Here is a 20,110-nt window from a genome sequence, read left to right as displayed (position 1 = left end):
TAAGTAAAGAAGAATAGTATTGTTAAATAATAATAGAACTATGAATTATAGATAAATAAAAATAAAGTGTTTTTCTTACAGAAAAAGAGTGAGATTATCATGTTAAATGGAGGAGGAACAAGAAGATAAATTTGTTTTATCAAAAAAAGAAAATTAAGAAAATAGAACTAAAAACAATTAATGAAGGTTTTATTCTTCTTGGCTCTTGTTTTTATTGTTAATGCAGATAACCAACCAAACGAAATGAAAGAATATCTTTCTGGAGAATGGAAATTTTACCAAGTTGAAACAACAATTTCTGATAACTCTGATAATTCTGAAGATAATGAAAGTGAAATTGAAGAACGAGAACCATTAGTTGCAATGAATATTACAGCTAGAACTGATGTTGCTGATATGCTTGATGTTATTATTGATGATGATAATGAGAAATATTATCAAATATCTATCTATGATGGTAGTACTATTGAAGTCCAAATGATAGGTGATGAAGTCCAAGAAGATAAACTTTTTATTACCATGAATTTCCATAATGTTTCAGATATGTATATTGCAGAAGGTACATTCAGAAATATTTCATACACTGCTTATATTCCAAGAACTGATGCTCTTATTGCTTCAATTACTACATACCAAAAAGATGAAGAAGGAAAGGTTATTGTTACCAGATATATTGGTGAAAAAACATTTGTTGACAAGCGTACTTTCTTCCAAAAATATCAAATGTTTATTATGATGGGTCTTATGATGCTCTTCCAAATGTTCATGGGACAACCAGGTGCTCAAGCTCCTGCCCAAGCACAACAACAAGCCGCTCAATAAATTGATTTTTTTCTGAACTAGAAAAGTATGTGTGTTTCATTCTTATTTTATTCTATTAAAACATATTCTTGTCTTTGTTTAACTTAAATAATTACAAATCACAAACAATTTACTAATACCAAAAGCTTTGAATGACATATTACCATAACGTTGTTTCTTTACTATCATTTACAAAATAAAAATATTAATGAGTTGAGACAACCATTGTGTTTTATCTTTTATTTTAATAAATCATTTTCTTGTGTTGAAAATTATATTCAAAATCAATATACAAAAAGGATTTTTAGTGAGTTTCTATATACAGAATAATGTGGTATAATTTGATGTACTTTTACTAAATTTTTGAGTTTAGAAAAATGAATAAATAATCAAGTTATAGAGTTATTAATTAAAAAAAAAAAATAGTATCTCTTCTATTAGACTATACAATAAAGTTTAAACAAAATGGTTTTGATTAGATAGAATGAATTTAAAGATTATGTTCTAAAAAGATTGAAGATTAAGTCTAAATGAACTTTTTCACAACTTATTTTATGGTATTTTTTTTCATTATTGAGAATTTAATTAAGGTCTAATAAATAAAGTATTTTACATTTGGGTATGATGAGTAGCTAGCGTATGATAGAATTATCAATGCTAAAATGAATGACCAAATCTACAAAAATAAAAAACCAAAGTTTTTAAGCTAAAAGAAATACAATCTCAATTTCTTTTATTTCCAAAAATTCAATGGAAGAGGTGTTTAAAAGTAATGGAAATGAAACAGACACTGAAAATGATTCTGAGATGCCACCTCTAGATGATCTTCAATTATTGGATCCCCGTGTTTATACCGAAGAATTTAAGATACCTGAAGATAGACAGATTGACCTTTGGCCTAATTTTCAAATCTTTTTAAACGAACAGGCAAAAGAGAAATATGGAGATGCGATAAATTCATTAATGATTGAAGATGAAGAAGAAGAAAATGAAGAGGTTGACCTTGAAAAGGATGAATCAGAAGATGAGAAAATGGATGAAAAGGCAGATAGTGGAATTGTAGATGATGAAACAATTGAAAAGGCAAAGAAAGAAGCACAGCAACGTGAGTTGTTAAGAGAAAATCAATATTCTTCTGTTTTAGGAAGAATTCAACAACGTCTATTTGTTGGAAAATCAAAAAAAGGATTTGGTTATATCACGGACGACCCATTCATTGATGATACTGGAACTGACCCTGTTCCCCATTACAAAGCTAATCAACCATTTAAATGTGTTCCAGTCAAAAATTTGACTGAAGAAGAACTTAAAAAGGAAGAAGAAAAGAAAGAAAAAAGAAGGATTCAAGCCAGGCAATACCGAGAAGAAAAGAAAAGGAAAGAAGATTCAATGTCTAATGCTAGTCAAACCATTGTTGGTGGTATCTCCAAGTTATCTAAAAAAGGTGGTACTGTTGCACAACCAACAAATGTTAATGAAAAAACTCCTAGTCAACCAACAATAAATCTCACCACTATAACCTCTTCTATACCAGTTAAAGATACTAATTTTCAAAAAGAAGAAGAATCACATCTTAAAAAACCAGCTCTTCCAACTTCAGAAGAAACAAGTCATAGGAACTCTCAAATTAAATCAAAAGTGATGAATGAAAAATCACATGTAATTCATTTGGATGATAAACAAAAAGAGTAACAACAATTAATTATGTCTTTGATTTATTGCTAAAATTAATTTTATTTGTACTTGAAAAAGATAATGAATTAATTTAAAAAACACAAAGTCATTTAGATAAGAGGTAAAATCCACTTAATAAAGATTACTAAAAGAATAGCAATAATTAATAAAGCAATTATTCCAATTTGAACAAATTTATCTGTGATCAATCTAAAAGTCATTCTCTTTAATTTGCTGTCTGCAATAGTTACATTTGACTCAATGTTATCCAACTAACTAATAAACTTTTGTTCCTTTAGAAATATGTAAATAATGCATTAAATAACATTATTTCACTTCATAAAAATAATTAATAAACTTTGTTATTCACTCCTCTTAATTGTTCCCCTTGTTGGACGAGCATTTGATGAGTCTCAGCTCCAATTTGTTCATTCTCTCTTCCAATGACAAGCGCCTCATCCAACATATCATTTTGTTGTTGTAAAAGGGATTGTGCTTGGTTATACTCTTCCATTTCTTTCAATTTTCTAGTTTCTTTGATTTTAAAGATTTCTATTTCGTTTTTATTCTTCCTTTTTGAATTTTTTCATAATTATTTTTTTATTTTTAGTTCATCATAATCTTATTATTATTTTCGTTTTATATAACAAATTCAAAATGAGTTAAACCTCAGTCTCAGTAAAAGAAAAAATGAACTTGAACTTATAAAATTTAATGACAACACCAGAAGTTGTATTGCATCCTCTTGCATTAATTTCTATTACTCAAAGTGCCACACATAAAACAATTAATTGTGGAACAAATAAACCTGAAAGAAGTGTAGGTATATTACTTGGAATTGAAAATGAAGAAGAAATTATTGTACGAACATCATTTGAAATTCCAGAGAGTCAACTAATAACTAAAATGAGTGAAGGAGTTAAACTAAATTCAGAAGTAAACAAAGAATATAAAGTAGTTGGGTGGTATGCTGGAATGGCTAATGGAGAACCACTCGCCAGTGATATTGAATTACATAGTCAAATTGTTGGTGAGAATAAGAATGGATTATTTTTGATATTAAATATTAGTAAATGCTATCAAAAAGAAACAGACAAAATTCCAATTACATTTTTTGTATTAAGAAATGAATTATTTGTACCATGCAGTTATCATATTGCGTCTGTTGATGTTGAACGTATTGGTATTAATGAGATGATCAATGCAGGAAGTTCAGTAGAAACTGATAAAAAGGAAAAAGAAGGAATAAGTCATGCTATAGAAACATTAAAAAAGAAAGTTGATATTCTAGTTAAATATTTAAAAGGAGTTGAAAATGGAACTATTCAAGCAGATAATCATATTCTTGCTAAAATTGCACAAATTTGTTCTTCTATTCCAGTCAGTGATAATTCTGTATTTAGAGAAGAATTTAATCAAGAAAGTAATGATGCCAAATTGACTGTACTTATGATGCAACTCATTCACACTACTACTGTCATCTCTAATAATATCATAAATTATCAGGATTTAAAACTTCAATATAAAAATAAATTAAATAAAGAAGAAGAAGAGAGAAAAAAAGCTGAACGAGGAATGAGTTTTGATATAAGAAGAGATGGAGTAATGATGGCTGGTCTAGAAGAAGACTATGATAGCGATGATTAAACAAACGTTTTTTAATTCAAAAACTTCAATTCATTATTTTTTGATTGTTAGAGAATAATTACTCATTTCTGTGAAGAATCTTTTTTATTGTTGCAAAAACAACAAGTCCAATAAATATTAATCCAGAAACTATCACTACTATTAATGCTGGAACTAATTGGCTTGCTTTTACTTTATCTTCTTCGACTTTTAATACACATTCTTCTTCTTCTAATTGGTAATTTTCATATGAATTACAAATACATTTTTCTCCATTAAACATTTCTCCTTCTGAACAGATAGTTGTATTGACGTAATATCTATTATGTTTTCTATCACATCCAACTTCTGATATTATATTGTATTCAGTGTATGTTTCACACTCTTTGTTATTATTCATTTCATGTGCAAATCCAACATATGTGTTAGTGTTATCTATAAGAAGTGTTGATACAACTGTTCCTTCTGTTCCATTTTCAACACAATAATTCTTAAATACAGTCACTGTATATCCTGTCATTCTTTCTAATTTAAAATCATTTGTACATTCGGATGAAGGGATGTGAATGTATTGAAGGGAATTGTTAAATGATTCAGTGATTTGATTTGCTTCAATTATTTTGTGTTTGTTTTCTATTTTGATAGTGCATGACTTATCGGTATAAGTACCAATGGATAGTACCAATGTTGATTCATTAAACAAATATTCATAATATCTTTCATTATAATATGTGCATGTATTGATGGGGAAATAAGTGAATGATTGTATTTCATCAACAACATAATATTTGTCAGCAAACACACAAACAAGCAATAAGAGGAATAGTAACATCTATTGTTTTAGTGAATAAGAATTTATATTCTTTGAAATTTTTATTCTTTTTTTCTTCTTTCTTTCATTTATTAATTTATTAATTTTTATTTTATTAAATTATAGTATTTAATTGTTGTAATATATATCAAAATTTATGATTGTTCTAAAAAAGAAATTATTAGATAAAACAGGGAAAATTAATTATAAACGAAGTTGATGTAAATAATGATGTTTAAAAAATTAATAATAAAAATTCAATATAAATCTGGAGTAATTTGGTTCAAAATAAATGTATTTTTGATACTAAAAACCAAAAAAAAAATAATATTTTATTTTAAGAAAATAGTTTCATATGTGGTTGACTTTGCTTTTGTTCAAAGTTATGTAACCACATTGTTTTTCTTACTTCAAATTAGTTGTTATTCTCAAAACCTAAGTCTAAAAGACATAAGACATAAAAAAAAAAAAAAAAAGAAATAAGAAATAATCGAATTTGTTATTTTTTAAAATAGCTCACGTAACGTTTTCATATACTAAAAAAATCGGAAAAGTACTACAATAAAAAGAAAATACTGAAATATATTAAAAATTATAACTTCTATTTATAACATTCAAAATTATTGGTATCTAAAAAAAGAATCACATAAAAAAAATTTTAACTTGAAGACTGAAAATAATAAAAAGAATGAGTAGTTGGGTTGAAATACAAAAAGAGGCTATTGAAAAATGGGTTGAGTCAGTGATGGAGAAAAAGACTCTTCTTAATGAAATTAATGGGTTTGATATAATTAAATTTTTAGAGAAGGTATCATCTGTAAAATATCAAACTACACGGGCTAAAGTTGTCAGAACAAAATTTGACCAAATGGAAATTGCAGAAAAAGCACTAGAATTTGGGAAAAGTTTACATTTAAGATGTGATTCAATTGAAGTTAGTCATATTATTAATCATAATGAAAAGATGTTGTTATCTTTTTTTATTTCTATTGCAACAAAATTTGTACCTTTAGGAAGAGTTCATATGAAAAGCGTTAATGAATGGGTTAAAGAAATGACTCAATTGCCAATCCAAAATTTTAAAACAGATTGGAGAGATGGATATGCTATGAAATTTATTTTTGCTGATGACCATCCATTTGAGTTATTTTCTCAATTTGGAATTACTCAAGTAATTCAAGAACAGAATTTAGGAAAAGATGAATTTGCAATGATGCTTCAAGTTGCTTTAATTTATTGTAAAAAAGAAGAAATAGAGAAGTACAGATTTAATAAACCTGATATTAATCAAATAATGACAGAGAAATTTGAAGAACGTAAAATCAAATTACGTTCTGAAGGTGTTTTTGATGAAAGTCATTGGGTTCCAGTCAAGGTAAATCCAGAAATTAAAACGAGTATTGTTACTCCCCCATTACCAGAAGAAGAAGAAAAGCCTGTATTAGAAATTAAGGAAATAGAAAGTAAAACTTCTACAAATGAATCTTTTTCTGATGAAAGTACAGAAACCTCAGTTGAATTAGAAAAACAAAAAGTAGAAGAATTACAAGTTGTAGAAGAACAAAAAGACATTAAAGAATTATACGATATAAATAAAGAAGAGGAAAAGAGAGCCGAAGAAAATAACCAAACTGAAGATGTTATAATAGAAAATGATTATAAGCTAGAAGAAGAGTATGAAAACAAAATAACAGAAGAAGAACATGAAACAGAAGAAGAACATGAAACAGAAGAAGAAAATAAAACTGAAGAAGAAAAAGAGAATCAAAAAGGACATGCTGAAGTAATTAATGAAGAAAAAATTCAATTGAAAGAAGAAGAAAAGAATATGAACAATATTACTGAAGAAGAGTTAGAAGATAAATCACAACCATTATCTTCTTGTATTCATACTTCATCAAGTGAAAGTCAATCAGAAAAAGAATTGCTATTAATTAAGACACCAATACTTTCAACTGATGACAATAGTCAAGAAGAAATTATAAATACCTTTGACAAAGAATCATTGCATAGTAGTATAACCAAAAGTGAATCAGAAAATAAAGAAAGTCAAGGGAGTGAAGTTGAAAGACAAAAAAATGAACTAGAAAATATACAAGAAGGTACTACAGAAAAGTTAAAGGAGTCTGTTGAACAAGAAGAAATAATTGAAAGGAATACAACACCAAAAATTCAAGAAGACAATAACCAAGAAGATATTCAAAATGAAATTGTTGTTGAAGAAATACAAGAAGAGGCAATTAAAAGTATTGAAGATGAAAAAAGTGAAACATCAAATAGTAATTCTTTTATATTATCTAGTGAAAGAAAAGAAGAAAATAATACAGAAATTCATAAGAGACTTATTATTGTTGGAAGACCAAACGACCTAATAAAAGAACCAGGTTATGAAGAAGAAAAACCATCAACTAATGAAAAAGAAGAAGAAAGTATAAAGACAGAACTAGTAAATGATCCAATAAAAACAGAAACACCTCTTAATACATCAGAAAATGATCATCAAACAAATACATCAGAAAAACAATGTAAAGAAGAAGAAGAAAGAAATAATGAAATTAAGATAATTGAAGAGTATAAAGATACATTTAATCATTGGATTAGAATGACTCATTATTCAATAGTATATAATAGCTCGAAAGATGGACTTTCTGCTATGTCATTTAATAATAAAGTTGAAGAAAAAAATAATATAATGATACTAGTTATTACAAAAGAAGGATATTCATTTGGTTGTTTCAATAGAAAACAAATTCCTAAAGCACCTAAGAAAGGATATAAATATATTAAAAATGATAAAGACTTCTTTGTATTTTCATTACATTCAAAAAAATTAAAACAACCAGTAATGATTCAAAGAAAGAAGAAAGGAAAATCATTATGTATATGGTGTTCAAGTTGTAGAGTTTATGCATTTACTGTAAAACGATTTATGAGAATAACAAATGAAACAGCAAAATCACACTTTATAAGTAAATTATTCACAAAAGAATATAAAGATATTACAAAAAAAGGAACAACCTTATTTACTGGAGAAAATGAGTTTAACATAGATAAAGTATTAGCTATACAATGGTCTTAATAATTAATTTGTTTTTTTATTGTTGTTATTATCAATGAACAACGATAAAAATTAAACTAACAAGTTAAACAATAAAACTTAAATCAAAACAATGACAAAAGGGGGGTTTAGGATATAAAGTGGGAATGATAAGTTTAGCCAATTACATTAGCTCAGTTCTTCTACTATCAATAGAAATTTCTCTAGGAGTTTGTTTTTGTATTTGGAAATCTAATCCATACTGTTGGGGTGGACGAACAGATGGATCTTGTGGTGGTAAATTAACTTTTTTAAATTTAGGTATGTTAATATTAGTTGGTGCGAAATAAAATAAAGGTAAATTTGCAGTCATAGTTCCTGTAAGTTGAAGTAATTTATTAACATTGGAATTAAATACAGTAGTAGTATCACCAAAATCAGATCGTTTTTGCAATACTGTATTAGTAATAATTTCTAAACATCGTTCATTGTCAGCGATAAGTTGTTCACAAATTTGGTCATCTTGTGTATATCCTCTATCACGTGTTTGATACATAATTGGTGGTGCTCTTCCTAATGAAGAAGATGAATAGGTACCTTGAGAATATACTGGAGGTCTTGCATATGGTGAAGGACTACATTGTGTAATTATATTATTTGAGAATTGAACACGAAGTTGTGGAGCAATTGGGACTTGAGACTGTAAAACAGGAGGTGGATTAGATACTAAAGGAGTTGGAGTAACATTAGAAGATATTGACATTGAATTACCATCTTTTTCCCTTCCATTAAGTGTTGAAGAACCAACGGAAGAAACTTGATTTGAATTACTTGAAACTGAGAGGTCTTCATCGTCACGTTTTATACGTAAAGGAGTTCTTCTTTCTCGTTTAGGTTCTTCTTCACGATCTGTAGAAGTAGCACGAGGAGATTTAATAGAATGAGAAGGAGATACTTCAACCCTTTGTTGACCGAAAGAAGAATGAAGAAAACTTTCCCAACTAATATCTTGTTTTTCTTTTGCTTTCATATATTTTACACGTAATGAAACATCTCTTAATCGTTTATTAGGTAAATTTGTCATTAATAATGTCAGTCGTTTAAATTCAGCATTTTGTGAAGCAGGATATCGTTTCATATTATCTTCTAATATTATTTGTTCTTCAGGTGACCATGAAGGAATTGATTTGATATATTCTGCAATATTTGGTGTAGGTGAATCGTCTTGAGATGGTGATGATCGTGGTCTAGGAATAATACTGTGAGGGTTCGACATTATTTACAAATCATGTTTTTTAGTTATATTTTTTTATTTATAGTTACTCTATTTTTTCTCTATTTTCCCATAATTTTATTCTTTTTGGTCCTATTATTTTTTTACTTTTATTGTTACCTTTGTTATTTTTGAGTTCTTTTCTTTTATTATTATTTTTTATTCCATACTTTTTACCTATTTTTTTGGGTTTTTTATCACATTATAAATCTATTCTATTTATTATAATTTTCTTTATTTTATAAAAACTATAAATGTTTGATTTTTGTCTTTTGTCACTTTTAATGGTTAATATCACTTCTCATTATTTTTGATTCAAAAACTATTTTCATCATGTTTGCCTATAAAATGATTAAATGAAGAAAAAGATATTGAATTTAGTATAACATAAAATAAAAATGATTAACAAAAAGTCGAAATAAAAAACAAAGGACATCTTCAAAATTAAAAACCTTGGTTTATTCTTAAGAACAATAATTTAGTTGGTTTAGTTTTGGAATGGTCATAAATATTCCTTTTAAAAAAGCTTTTTAGTGAATGGGTGTTTATCATTAAGTTAATGAATTTATAAAAAGTATTTTGTTTAATACTTTAAAGTAATAATAAAAATTGCCTTAACTTCAAACAGAATTAAATGTTATTATCTAAAATAAATGATATTTTCATATTTATAACTTAACAATTAATTGAATTGAAAATTTCAAAAATAATAGAGGTAATAAAGATATATATAAAATCTTCTCTAACATATTAAAAGTATGTCTATTTTCTTTTTAAATTATAAAACATTTTATATAAAAAATAAAATAAGTTAAAAAGGAGAATATTTTCATAAAAAAATAGAACAGTTATAATAAGAATTAATCAATGTATCATTGGAAGTATTTAATATAATCTAAGTCTTCTTAATAACCAAAAGTATTATTTTAGTTATGTCTAATTTTATTTTAAATAAAAGTTAAATAATAAATCTTAATAAAATTACAAATCAACATAACTTTTTCATCAATGATTTTATTTTTATTTTAAAAATTCAAATAATTTTATTAGAATTTGTCTTGATAAAATTGATTATTTCTTTAGATTTATTTTGTATTATACTAAAATTAGAAAGATTTAACATTTATTATATTTGAATTTTAACTTATAATATTTTCTTTATTCTTTACTTGATTTAAATTATATTAATACTGTTTAATCTAATTGATAAAAGAATAGTTTTATAATAATTACTTTATTTTTCTTTTTTGTTAGATTAATAAAAATAAAAACAATATTTTTTAATTATAGTTAAAATAAAATATGTTATAAGAAAAGATTGTTGTAAATTTTGTGTTATTTAATACATTCATTTTTTGTTATTTTTCTCAAACAAATTATTTTAATAAAAAGAGTTTTATTACACTTTATTTATTAACCTTTCCTGAAAATGAGTTAATAACCAATTTGTACACACTCATTTTGTCTATTGCAGAAGCAACCATTTTCATTCCCTTTTCTTTATACTCAGAAGAATATTTATCAATAATTAATTCCATTCCTTTTATTTTTTCTTCTTTGCTTAAATCAAAACAAATAGTTCCAAAACACATTACACTCTCATAGTGATCAGTAAATTGTTCTGGAACTATCAAAGTCTTCCCAACAATAGTAAAAGAGACTTTAGGATTTTTCTTTAAAATATTAATTTTTTTTCCATTTCCTCCATGAAAATAAAGGTTTTGAACACCATCAAATGCATAATTAATTGGTACACCATAACCACTATTATTTTCATCATCAATCATTGCCATAAATCCATACTCTCCATTTTTAATAATTTCAATAGCTCTGGTTTCTTCAATACCAGAATTTTTACGAGTTATACATGAAGTAATGTAATTCATTGGTTTTATATAGTTCATAAAAAAGTAATTACTTTGTCAAACAAAAATTGTTAGTAAAGAAAAATCAGAAATAAAAAGTTTATTTTATGAGTTGACTATCTTGGAGAATGGTTAGGATTAGAATGATCTAATCTATAATTTCTACTTCTTGAGTTCGACCTATTATTATATGACCTACTTTGTCTTGGACTAAATGATCTTCTTCTAGAATTTGACGTCCTTCTTTCTGGAGAATCATTTTTGAATGAATTTCTATACAAAATATTTGAGGAACGACTTCTTGACCGATCTCTTGAAAAAGAACGACGATCTATATCAAGAGAAGACCTATATGATTCTCTATATTCAAAAGGTAGTGGTGATGGTCTTCTTGTAGGTGAATGGTAAGGTGATCTGAAAGAGTTTCTATTGCTTGAAGATGAACTTCTTGAAAAGGAACGTCTTCTTGAACAACTTCTTGACCTTCTTTTGAGATGAAGATAGTATGTAACTCCATCTACTACAAATTTAGGTGGAATATCATTTTTATTCATTGTAACAAATCCTGATCCAAAAGAAAACGTGTCATATGGCATCCAGTCTTCATTTTGAAATCTGATTATTGCTTTAGAGTGTGATGGATCATAAATGTTGTCTGTGTAATTTGAGTTATACCGTTGTTTAAGCCAATTAATTATATAGTTAGTGTCTTGGTTGGTGTCAGCAACAATACTAATTTTGTCTCCATCGAGTGAAGCTGCACAAGAGTCAAAGTTACTTTCAATCTCATTAACGAGTAATTCTCTATTTTCATTTGGTAGAGGGATAAATAAAATTTGGTTAGTTAAGAATGAAATATAACTGTCTCTTTCAGGATGCTCAAGTAATGACTGCCACATTTGAAGGAATTTAACATGAATTTTTCTTGACTCCCATAGAATAAATAACTGATGTGCTGCATCCTAATTATTAATTCCATTATACTGATTTATGAAAATGTGTAGTGAAACAAACAATGTCTTCTCGTGTAAGGTCATAATTATTTCTACAAAGTGCAGTCATTGTAGCACGTGACATACAATAAAAAGAATATTGTAATTCTTTTTTACGAATAAAACGAATAAGAGCATCAATTAAATGAATCTTCATTATGAATAGTTTTTGAGAAGTACTTCTAAAAAAGTAGTCAAACGCCCTCATTATTTGAACAGGCTACAAAGCGTAAGTGTGTTGAGAAACATATTGATTAACGTATTTAACAAACACCATCTTTAGTTTTTTCAACTAAATACAAAATTAACTCAACATTATATGATGTTGATTGTTCTTGTATTCTACTAAACATCTTTTCTAATTGACACAACTCATTACTCTTTCCATTGTTAGTTTTGTATTGACTCATTTAAATAATAACAAATAAATAGTTCAATTATTTTTTGTTTTTTATTTTTCATTAGAACATTTAAAATTAACTATTGTTTTGTCTGTTTTTAATCAATTTTTTATTATTTCGTCTGATTAGTTTTCAATAAGAAAAAGGCATTATAAAATCCTTTCTCTTTAACACAACTTCTATCTATTTGTTAATCCTCTGTTTTTTTTATTGCAAAGTATAGAATGAGAAAAATTTTTTGATAAGTATATTTTTCTAAACAAAAACTGTAAATGGTAGTTCTAATAATAATCAAGTTTCTAATTATAAATAAAGTATTAACCCATTAATTGGTTATGTCTACTTTCAATTTTTTTTTATTAAAACATCGTTTAAAACTTATTAATAACACAAGTTGGAAAAAAGAATTTATTTTTACCATCTTTCTTGAATATACTTCATATAAATATTATGTATAAATTTTGTTAATTGAAACAAAGTGATCCAATCAAAACTAATATGTAGAGTATTTGAAAATAATTTAAACAAAACAATAAAATAACAAATGTTTAATAAAATTTAACCATTTATAAACATTATTTTGAAATTACATATTTTAATTTATTAATTTTGTGTGTTAGTAATTAATATACTATCAAAACAAAAATGAACTGGTAAAATAATACATTAATAACTTGTAATGAAAGAAAAAAAAAGAAAAGTGAATTGCGTGTATGACATTGAAATTAAAAGTGTTTTTTTTTACAACCATATTAAATATATAATATTTTAAACAAGTTATATTTAGTTGAGAATTGAACAATATGTTATATTTAAATTGAACAACTGTAAAACGAAAGAACATTATTAATTAATAAAGTAGTTTAATTAATAAACATGGTATTATTGATAGTTATTTAATGAAAGATAATAGAAATATGTGATAAGCATGTGATAAATTGTTTTATAGTTTTATCTCTCTGTTTGAAATATCTGATACATTAAACAGTATAACATATTCTCTTGAAAATTAATATCAAGTCAAATCACCATTAAAATAATGATTGATCAAATATATGAAATGACTGGAATTAAAATTGCAATAACACTGCTATCAAAAACAATTGTTTTTTTATTAAAGTATTGACTGAGTTGAAATATATGCATAGAACAATGTTAATAGTTGTAAATAAAAGATTATGGAATATTCCTAATTGAAGTTTCAAATAATGAATGGTGTTATTTAAATATCCACACTATGTTTTTCTTTATTATAAACTCATTTCTGAAGTATTCATATTGAAAGTGTAATACAAAAACAATGTCTAAGTAAATATTATATAATTATTATATAATTATTGTTATTGTAAAAATAAAATGAATGATGTTTGTTTAAAGTAGAATGATGATAAAAATAATAGTTAATTTGATGTGTTAATAACATGTATTTAAATATTTAAACAATCATATTTTGAACTTATAAACATCAAATTAAATAAAATGGAAGCAGTGTTGTTTGAACAACTAGAAGAATGGACAAATAGAAAAGTAGGATATAAGTTATTTGATTCAGATAAAGATGATTGGGATAGAAATATATCAATATTTAAACAAAGAATAATGAATAAAGAAAATATAATAATTATTATTGAATATTCAAAAGGAAATAAATTTGGAGGATATGCTAATGAGAAAATTGATAAATATGGTTTTATAAATGATTCAAAATCATTTGTATTTTCATTAGAACCAAAAGGAAGAAATGAAAAAATTTGATATTAAACAACCACAATATGCATTTATTTTATTTAACCAAACACTTAATTGTTTGTTTGAATTTGGGTATTGTGATATTCGTGTCTATAAAGAAAATAATAAAAGAAATTCATGTTGTAAACAACAATCATTTGAATATAAAGGAATTGAAAATGCATTTTGTGGAAATGAACGTCCAAATTGTTTCACACCAAAACGAATCATAGTAATTGAAATGAAATGATTCAATCTTGATTAAATGAAAATGAACTAAAAAAGAATAAAAAACAAATCAATGAAGAATATGAATATTTCGTTTATCTGCCAATGAATGAAATGGTGAATATCAAATGGAGATAATTCAATGTTGATTTATTTTATTTCATTTCAAATATTATTTATTCATCATCATTAATGTTATTTTAATTAAATATCCATAATACATTATAACAAATATAAGAAGTAAACAATACAAATATAAAGAATTGATTTAAAACACAAACAGATTTGTAAGAGTTGATAATAGTAAGTTTACTAAATTTGAAATGTATAAAGAAAATGTACAAAAACTAATGAATTGAAATAAACTAAAAATTGAATATTTTATTTCATAATTCATTTATTATATTTCCATTTATTATTCTTTATTTTTTATTTAATTTAATTTAATTTTTAAACATCCAATAAATCAACTATTATCATATTAAATTCAATATATTCATTATTTCTGCATAATTTGTTAATGTTCATATTATTTTTATATTGAATTATATATTTATAATGAAATTATAGTATTTAATACATTTATTATAATCCCAATAATACTACATATGTTAAGATGTATTATTATTATCGTAATGCATTATGTATTGTTATTTGAGTGCCATTAATTAAATTCATGGATATATTTTTATTGATATTATGTTATTAAATTGAGTAATATTATTGTATCAACATTTATCCATTGGAATTATATTCTTTATTAAATTTATCAAATATATTTTTTGAAGTATTTAAATAAACAAATTTGAAGAATATTCTATGGTGTTAAATAGGAAATAATGTTTTAAAATTACAAAAAAAATTAAAATAAAAATACAATAAATAACGAAATACCAACACAAAGAGGAGAAAAATATTTACAAAAAAAAATTATTAAACTCTTTTGATGTGAAAAAATGAATTAAAATTTAGTAATTTGATACAATAATAAAAGTCATTTTGAAGGATCATAAAACAATGACACACCTAATCCATCTTCACTTATTTTACTACTTGTCAAACTTTGTTGATTTGGAGTTGTTGTTTTAGAGTCAGGTAGAGGTAAACTCGGACTAGTGAAAGGAGTAGAGATATATTGAGGTTGTTTAGTTCCTTTTCTTTGGGTTAAAGAAGGACTATTAATAGAGATATATTTTGTTTCCATAATTGAATTCTTAAAATCTAATTTTAATTTTAATTGATTTTTTTCTTGTTCACGTTTTTTTGCAAAATATGCATCAAGTTTTTGTTTATTTGCTGTATTAATTGATGTAATATTTTCTGGCTGTTTTTGTACTTCATTTAGTCTAAGCATTGGAGTTGTTGATTCTATTATGTCTTTATCAAATAAAATATAATCATCATCATTATTAGTTCTTTTACGTAATTCAAAGTATCGAACTCTTTCAGTAAGTTCTTTATTATATTGATTTAATACAGCAATTTCTGAGTATAATGAAAAAATATCAGTTTGTTGTTCAATGATTGTTCGTTGTAATTTCATAAATAAATCCATAATTGATGTTGTAGAACTTATATATTCATCTTTTAAAATTCTTAATAACCGTGAAGTTGTTTCTGGTAACAATGCACATATTTGTTCTGAGTCTTTAAAAACCATATTTTTAATATCTTTAGTCATTTTAACAGTAACTTCCCATTTTACTTTAGGTTTTTTATCAGTAAATGTTTGAATGACATTATTTGTAATCCAACTAACTACATTTGTTTTAATTATTTCAGCAAAATTTTTCATTGACACTTGCCATGAACTATCTTCTTTTAAATCATTAGATAACATCCATTTCATAATTAATGAAATAGATTTTAATGTTGGAATAATTCTATCACTATTTTTATTAGGTTTTGAAGTAGCAATAGTTGAACCAATATATCTATTAAAAATAATGTTTATAAGTACATTAACAGTAGCTGTTGGATAAATTTCAGTAATGTGAGAACCAATAGTTGTCATAAAATATTTAAAAGAACTATAAAGTATTAATAAATATATTAAAATAATTAATAAAATAAACAAACTCAGGTAATTTTAAATCAAATATCTTTGTAAAAAACGATTCTAAAATTTCTTGAACTTTCTTTAAATCACTTTGAGAATATTTAACTGATGAATCTAAAAGATTTAATTGAATATTTTTCTTTGTTACTTGGTCTAATAATTTCTCAATACTATCTTGAAAAACATCTTTTACATCATGGTCCATATAAAGTCGAATTATTTTATTGTAAATAGAATTTCTTTGAAACATTAAATTTGGATTATGAATTTCTGCAATTTCTTTAATTGACACCCATTCCATTAATTCTAATACTTTACCATTAACAACAAAGAAATAAAAAATTGCTTTCATATTTCCATCAATTTCTTCTTCACTTAAATCTCTACTACAAAAATGTTTAAGTACTCCTGATAATATATCTGGTTCTAATGATAAGAACACTTCCTCAAATGTAGGAATTTTAAGTTGTATATCTTGGTTCATTAGGAAGGGTTCACTTAAAAATAAGTTTATTTTATGATATTTTTGTTTTTTTTGTAAGCTATATATATTGAACTAATCTACTACTCAAATTGTCCTCTTCTAAAATAGATTTTGTTGTGTTGGCTTTCTTTAATAACTATTAAAGTAACTTTGTTTTATTTTTTCAAATCTTTATTTCTCGTTTTTGTATATTTATTATCGTTTTTTCTTTCTCCTTCAATTTTGTTCCTTTAATTATCATTTTGTTATTTAATATTTGTTTTTATTCATATAGTTAAATTAATTTTTCTTTAAAATTCTGGTTCTTTATTTCTTAGGAATTAAAAACATGAATTAAAGGAGTGTAGAACATGTAGAAGCAAAAAGAATTTGAAACATTTTTTTTTCTTGTTGTTTCAATTTTATTTTCATTTACTTGCTTTTACAAACTCGGCATAAAATAAATAATGTAACCACGTCATTTTTATCTGAATGAACAAATGAAAAGATAAGGAAATATTAATTCTTCTAGTTTGTTCAAAGAAATTTTCAATTCTATCCCCTTCTAAGGAGAGAGTTTCATTGAAAGAAAAGAGAAGATCTATCTACACTGTTCAATTTTCTCTTTTTTAACTCGACCTGTTATCACTATTAGCAACTAATCTAATAAAAAGAAAGGACTTTTTGTTTCAATGAACGTTGTAATAAAATATGTCTCATTAATATTTTCTAATTTTCCAAGGTCTTGTGTCACTGGTTTCCTATTTAATTTTGCTTCATACTTTTATTGGCTTGTTGTCCCATTAAAATGTGTTGATATGGGTGGTTCAACGTTAGACCTTTCTTTATTACAAGTAGTTGCTTTTGTTATTTATTCAATTTTATCTCCTTTTTGTGGTAAAATAGGAGACAAGTTTAATCCTTTTATAGTTATTAGGATAGCAATGTGTTTCTTTGTTGTTGCAGTTGCTCTCATTTTAATTTTCCCAGAGAAGTTTTTTGTTCTTTATATTTCTGTAGCAATTTGGCCTTTTTGTACAGCTTTTTATTGGCCAGTAACTACAGGAACAGTAGGATTTGAAGCTCCAATAGGTTGTGAGAATAGAAATACTTCACTATATCAGGTTTCGTGGTCAATTGGTAAAGCCCTAGGATTTTTATTTGGTGGAATGTTAAAAGGGGCATTAGGGACTAATGCCTTGTATATTTGTATTGGTATTGTAGTAGTTAATATGATACTTTATCCATACCGTCATCCAAAAAGAATTCGTGATAAGTTAAGTGCATTAAAAAATAAAAACAAAAAAGAAGAAAAAGAGCCTAAAGATGTTCATGTTGAAGTTACAATGGTTCCACACAATGAACATGAAACTGATGATGTAGAAATTCCTACTGAAATGTTAAATCAAATTAATGCAGGAAAGTCTGTTGAAGAAATAAAAGAACAACATAAAGACATACAACAACCTCAAGAAGAAATAAGTGATTTTAAGAAGTTAAGAATTAAATGGAATTCTCTTGATTTAAAGAATAAAACTTATATTTATCTTGGTTATATTATGCAACTCGGTGTTTATGGTACTTCTGCAATTCTTTCTAATTCATATGTAACTTTAGCTAAAGACAAAGATATTACTATTCCATTTGGACAAAACCCTGTTGAAATGTATATCGGTATTCTCTTTTTCTGCTATTTTATAGCCCAAACACTTGTTATGTCGGTAATGTCTTTCTCTACATTCTGGGTTTATTTAAGGAGTTTATTCTTATTATTCCAATTCTTGTATTTAATGTTTTTGATTACACTTGGTCTTTCTGCTCAACCATATGTTAATTGGTTCTTAGCTTTTCTGGGTGGTTTAGCTGGTGGATTTGCATATCAAACATCAACATATTATTCAATGAGAGCAAGTGAATCAAGTAAATCAATGTTTGTTGGAATTAGTGAATGTGTTGGTGGTTTAGGAAATGCATTATTACCTTTAATAAGTGGATTATTATGTACAGGGTTCAATGATAATTATGTTCAAATCTATATTGCAGTAGGTTTTGTGCTTGTTTGTATTATTCTACAAGAATTTGTTTATCATATTGGCTATTTTATCAATAACAAGAGACAAGCAAAACGAGCTGACCCCACTGCAGGTTATCATGAATATACTCCAGACCAATCAAAGAATGTTTCAACACCTCAACCATCAACTGCTTCTGAATCAAGACAAAAAGGAGATGATTTAACTAATGCTAATTCTTCAAATACTCAACAGATTGAAATGGAACCAAATTAACTTTTACTTCTTGTTATTTATTCTTTTCAACTTCTTTATTTTGTATTAAATAATAAATCACTTAAAGTTCTTGTTTCTTTGAATTATTTTTCTGTTCAATAAATGTTTTTAAGTCTTTAAATGTTCTTTCTCCTTCATAAACTTCTCTAACTTCATTATTATTTTGATCTTTTGTGATATAGATAATTGTTGGATAGTGTGAAATTGAATAAATAGAACATAATCGAGATTCTTTGTCACAATTTACCTCACCAATTCTGAGTTTAGACTCTCGTGAAATATTTTCCCAAATTGGTTTTAAGCTATTACAATGACCACACCATGGAACAAAGAATTTTACAAGAGTTGGTTCTTTTGCTATTTCAGTAGAATTTTCAAAAGTGAAAGTGATGATATGAATTGGTTTAATATCTTCAATTTCAATACCAATTGTATGTAATGCTTCTTGTATTTTTTTTGTTTCAAGAGAATTAATAAAAATTGTTTGATCATTTGGTTGAAGAATAGTGAATGAAGGATAATGAGTTATTTGATTATTTTCACAATAGTCTTCATATTCTTCACAGTCTATTTGACCAACAATAATATTTTTATTTTGTTGTTTTTGTATTGCTTCGTCGAGTTGACTAAATGTACTTTTATAATTTTTATATGTTTCTCCATAAGGGATATAATGTAATAATAAGACAGTTTTGTTTTGAGTTAATTGGCGTTGTAGTTTATTTGGATCAAATTCCCAGATATAAGCAGATGATAAAGAGAAAAATAAAATAAAAGGAATGAAAAAGAGTAACATTGATTAAAATTTTAAAGATCCTTCATGATAAATAAAAGATAAAAAGAATTAAGTTTAATAAAATTAAT

The 20,110-nt window shown here is 25.4% G+C and overlaps 12 protein-coding genes across 12 annotated transcripts; 5 read left to right on the top strand and 7 right to left on the bottom strand.

Annotated features, from left to right (window-relative positions):
- The first annotated feature begins 31 nt into the window (after positions 1-31).
- Positions 32-1,146, top strand: EHI_068500 (uncharacterized protein). Its single transcript, XM_649071.2, has one exon. It carries the CDS (start codon positions 181-183, stop codon positions 820-822), a length of 642 nt encoding a protein of 213 aa, XP_654163.1. The 5' UTR covers positions 32-180; the 3' UTR covers positions 823-1,146.
- Positions 1,147-1,551: 405 nt separating this feature from the next.
- Positions 1,552-2,493, top strand: EHI_068490 (uncharacterized protein; the record flags this gene model as incomplete). The annotated part of the gene is made up of 1 exon (XM_649070.1): positions 1,552-2,493. The coding sequence occupies one exon, from the start codon at positions 1,552-1,554 to the stop codon at positions 2,491-2,493; it is 942 nt and encodes a 313-aa protein (XP_654162.1).
- A 92-nt stretch (positions 2,494-2,585) lies between these two features.
- On the bottom strand, positions 2,586-2,989 carry EHI_068480 (uncharacterized protein; the record flags this gene model as incomplete). Its single annotated transcript, XM_649069.1, has 2 exons — positions 2,586-2,747; positions 2,834-2,989. The coding sequence occupies 2 exons, from the start codon at positions 2,987-2,989 to the stop codon at positions 2,586-2,588; spliced, it is 318 nt and encodes a 105-aa protein (XP_654161.1).
- Positions 2,990-3,189: 200 nt separating this feature from the next.
- Positions 3,190-4,122, top strand: EHI_068470 (COP9 signalosome subunit, putative; the record flags this gene model as incomplete). Its single annotated transcript, XM_649068.1, has 1 exon — positions 3,190-4,122. The coding sequence occupies one exon, from the start codon at positions 3,190-3,192 to the stop codon at positions 4,120-4,122; it is 933 nt and encodes a 310-aa protein (XP_654160.1).
- Positions 4,123-4,180: 58 nt separating this feature from the next.
- Positions 4,181-4,933, bottom strand: EHI_068460 (uncharacterized protein; the record flags this gene model as incomplete). The annotated part of the gene is made up of 1 exon (XM_001913382.1): positions 4,181-4,933. One exon carries the CDS (start codon positions 4,931-4,933, stop codon positions 4,181-4,183), a length of 753 nt encoding a protein of 250 aa, XP_001913417.1.
- Positions 4,934-5,600: 667 nt separating this feature from the next.
- On the top strand, positions 5,601-7,991 carry EHI_068450 (uncharacterized protein; the record flags this gene model as incomplete). Its single annotated transcript, XM_649066.1, has 1 exon — positions 5,601-7,991. One exon carries the CDS (start codon positions 5,601-5,603, stop codon positions 7,989-7,991), a length of 2,391 nt encoding a protein of 796 aa, XP_654158.1.
- A 142-nt stretch (positions 7,992-8,133) lies between these two features.
- Positions 8,134-9,225, bottom strand: EHI_068440 (uncharacterized protein; the record flags this gene model as incomplete). Its single annotated transcript, XM_649065.1, has 1 exon — positions 8,134-9,225. One exon carries the CDS (start codon positions 9,223-9,225, stop codon positions 8,134-8,136), a length of 1,092 nt encoding a protein of 363 aa, XP_654157.1.
- Positions 9,226-10,628: 1,403 nt separating this feature from the next.
- On the bottom strand, positions 10,629-11,108 carry EHI_068430 (5-nitroimidazole antibiotic resistance protein, putative; the record flags this gene model as incomplete). Its single annotated transcript, XM_649064.2, has 1 exon — positions 10,629-11,108. The coding sequence occupies one exon, from the start codon at positions 11,106-11,108 to the stop codon at positions 10,629-10,631; it is 480 nt and encodes a 159-aa protein (XP_654156.2).
- A 95-nt stretch (positions 11,109-11,203) lies between these two features.
- EHI_068420 (uncharacterized protein) lies at positions 11,204-12,489 on the bottom strand (the record flags this gene model as incomplete). The annotated part of the gene is made up of 3 exons (XM_649063.1): positions 11,204-12,049; positions 12,102-12,299; positions 12,352-12,489. 3 exons carry the CDS (start codon positions 12,487-12,489, stop codon positions 11,204-11,206), a joined length of 1,182 nt encoding a protein of 393 aa, XP_654155.1.
- A 2,941-nt stretch (positions 12,490-15,430) lies between these two features.
- EHI_068410 (uncharacterized protein) lies at positions 15,431-16,979 on the bottom strand (the record flags this gene model as incomplete). The annotated part of the gene is made up of 2 exons (XM_649061.1): positions 15,431-16,466; positions 16,516-16,979. The coding sequence occupies 2 exons, from the start codon at positions 16,977-16,979 to the stop codon at positions 15,431-15,433; spliced, it is 1,500 nt and encodes a 499-aa protein (XP_654153.1).
- Positions 16,980-17,650: 671 nt separating this feature from the next.
- EHI_068400 (major facilitator superfamily transporter, putative) lies at positions 17,651-19,246 on the top strand (the record flags this gene model as incomplete). Its single annotated transcript, XM_649060.1, has 1 exon — positions 17,651-19,246. One exon carries the CDS (start codon positions 17,651-17,653, stop codon positions 19,244-19,246), a length of 1,596 nt encoding a protein of 531 aa, XP_654152.1.
- Positions 19,247-19,307: 61 nt separating this feature from the next.
- EHI_068390 (thioredoxin, putative) lies at positions 19,308-20,042 on the bottom strand (the record flags this gene model as incomplete). Its single annotated transcript, XM_649059.1, has 1 exon — positions 19,308-20,042. One exon carries the CDS (start codon positions 20,040-20,042, stop codon positions 19,308-19,310), a length of 735 nt encoding a protein of 244 aa, XP_654151.1.
- Positions 20,043-20,110: the final 68 nt, after the last annotated feature.

The sequence above is a fragment of the Entamoeba histolytica genome, genomic scaffold (assembly GCF_000208925.1).
Source record: "Entamoeba histolytica HM-1:IMSS scf_1104750517335 genomic scaffold, whole genome shotgun sequence".
NCBI lineage: Eukaryota > Evosea > Mastigamoebida > Endamoebidae > Entamoeba > Entamoeba histolytica.
This window is presented reverse-complemented; position numbering and strand designations above follow the sequence as displayed.

Coding starts and splice junctions, on each gene's coding strand:
- EHI_068500 (XM_649071.2), top strand. CDS start 181: ATGAAGGTTTTATTCTTCTTGGCTCTTGTTTTTATTGTTAATGCAGAT.